This window comes from Galeopterus variegatus, unplaced genomic scaffold (assembly GCF_000696425.1).
Source record: "Galeopterus variegatus unplaced genomic scaffold, G_variegatus-3.0.2 Scaffold2242, whole genome shotgun sequence".
Classification (NCBI taxonomy): domain Eukaryota; kingdom Metazoa; phylum Chordata; class Mammalia; order Dermoptera; family Cynocephalidae; genus Galeopterus; species Galeopterus variegatus.
Genome location: NW_007728353.1, coordinates 315,878 through 317,571, shown reverse-complemented (window position 1 = coordinate 317,571; position 1,694 = coordinate 315,878). Strand labels below are relative to the sequence as shown.

Here is a 1,694-nt window from a genome sequence, read left to right as displayed (position 1 = left end):
ATGGAGCCCTGCTCTCTGGGTTTCCCTCCCTCACTACTGATGGTCCCAGAGTCTTCTGCTTCTGAGGCTCCATGCGCCCGTGGCTGGTGGTCCAAACTTGCAGTCTGAAGGCCTTTATCCTTCCCAGCTTCAGTGAGGTATTATTTATGTGGGAGGTCAATGCCCCCATGGGGAAACAAGAGAAAAGATCAAAACCCCAGTTAAGCCAGGCTGGAGCAGCTGCCTGATCCCACATGCTTTGCCTGACCCTCAGTTTCCCCACAGAGAAGCAAGCTGCGCATCTGGGAAGGAAGCCAGGATGTTCCAGCATATTGGGAATAAATCCCATCACCACTTCCCCCAATCCTACCCAAAGGTCATCCTGGTATGTGGCTCATGAGTATTTTAGTGAAAATACATACACCTAAAGTCTTTTGCTTATCAAAATACCACAAGCCATTGTGTGGTTTTTAAAAGATCGACTTGCCCTACCACCTGCATTACATATGTCCAATTTAAAGTTTCCTGGGGTCATCTTGAATCCAAATCCCAATTCCCAGGAGGGTTTAAGGGTGTTCTCTGGTATGGCACAGAGGCAACTCATCCACACTGAATCTGGGCCACTGTCCCATGCCCTGTCCACGACGCAAGGGCCATCATGGGTCTGTGTCTCTAAGCACTTCCCCGAGACCCTGGGGCAGATGTAGCTGAGGGCCAGGCTGGCATGTAGAGTCTGCACAGCTGTGGGTCAAGAACAGGCCTACACGCCGTCCTCGGTCTCTCTGAGTGCAGGGTCATTGCACAGCAAATGACTGACCACAGGCCTTCCTCATACCTCCCGACCCCGAGGTCTCGCCTGGGTGGAGGCAGAGACAGAGGCGCGACCCGCTTACCTTCAACCACCAGCCAGGCGCTGGCAGCGTGCAGCCCAGTGCTCAGCGAGTAGAGGCCCATGTCTGAGAAACGGGCCCCCCTCACCACCAGCCGGTGGGTCCGCCCATCGGGGGACATAAGCACTTCATGTCTCTCACTGGGCCGGAGCGGCCGGTGCTGGAAATGCCAGACAGCATTGGGGCAGGGGTTGGAGAGAGTACATTCAGAGGCCGCCTCACCCTCCTCCTCACAGTGGGCTTCAGCCAGCGGGACCACCACGCTGGGGGCGATGGCTGCGGGGGAACAGGCATGGGGATGTCAGCTGGAAGGCACGACACTGGTGACTTGATGCAGTATAGCTGGGAGCTCAGGAATCCAGGTTCAGACCAGCTCAGGCACAAACTCTCTGTGTCACCTTGGACAGGCCCTCTCCTTACCCAAGGCATCAGTCTCCCTCACATAGTGAGGGCTTATAATTAGGTTATGAGCAGTGAGGCTATTTTCAGCTCTGGAATTCTACAATCCTAAACCCAAGGAAACCAGTACGCTGAGAGCCAGTGCTTTATGTACATCAGCTTATTAGTCCTTATGACTATCTCTGAGATAGGTGTTATTACTTCCTTTTTACAGGTAAGGAAACTGAGGCTTAAAAAGTTAAATGACTTGTCCCAGTCTCATGCAGCTGAGAGGGGTCCCAGGCAGGATTCACACCCAGGTCTGGCTGACTCCAAGGCCCATGGTCCTTTCCCTATACCACGTTGTTTTCAGGATTTTCAAAGCCGTACCTGGGCTCCGCAAGTCTGCTAGGACACATCACTCCCTTCTCTCCTCCTCAACCTTGA

The 1,694-nt window shown here is 53.7% G+C and overlaps 1 protein-coding gene across 1 annotated transcript in view; it reads right to left on the bottom strand.

Annotated features, from left to right (window-relative positions):
* The window catches only part of IGFN1 (immunoglobulin-like and fibronectin type III domain containing 1), a gene marked incomplete at its 3' end in the record, with an annotated part of 16,686 nt that overhangs the window by 3,220 nt on the left and 11,772 nt on the right, over positions 1-1,694 (bottom strand). The window contains 1 exon segment of the mRNA XM_008581056.1: positions 873-1,145. Within this exon segment, the coding sequence (XP_008579278.1) occupies positions 873-1,145 (273 nt within the window).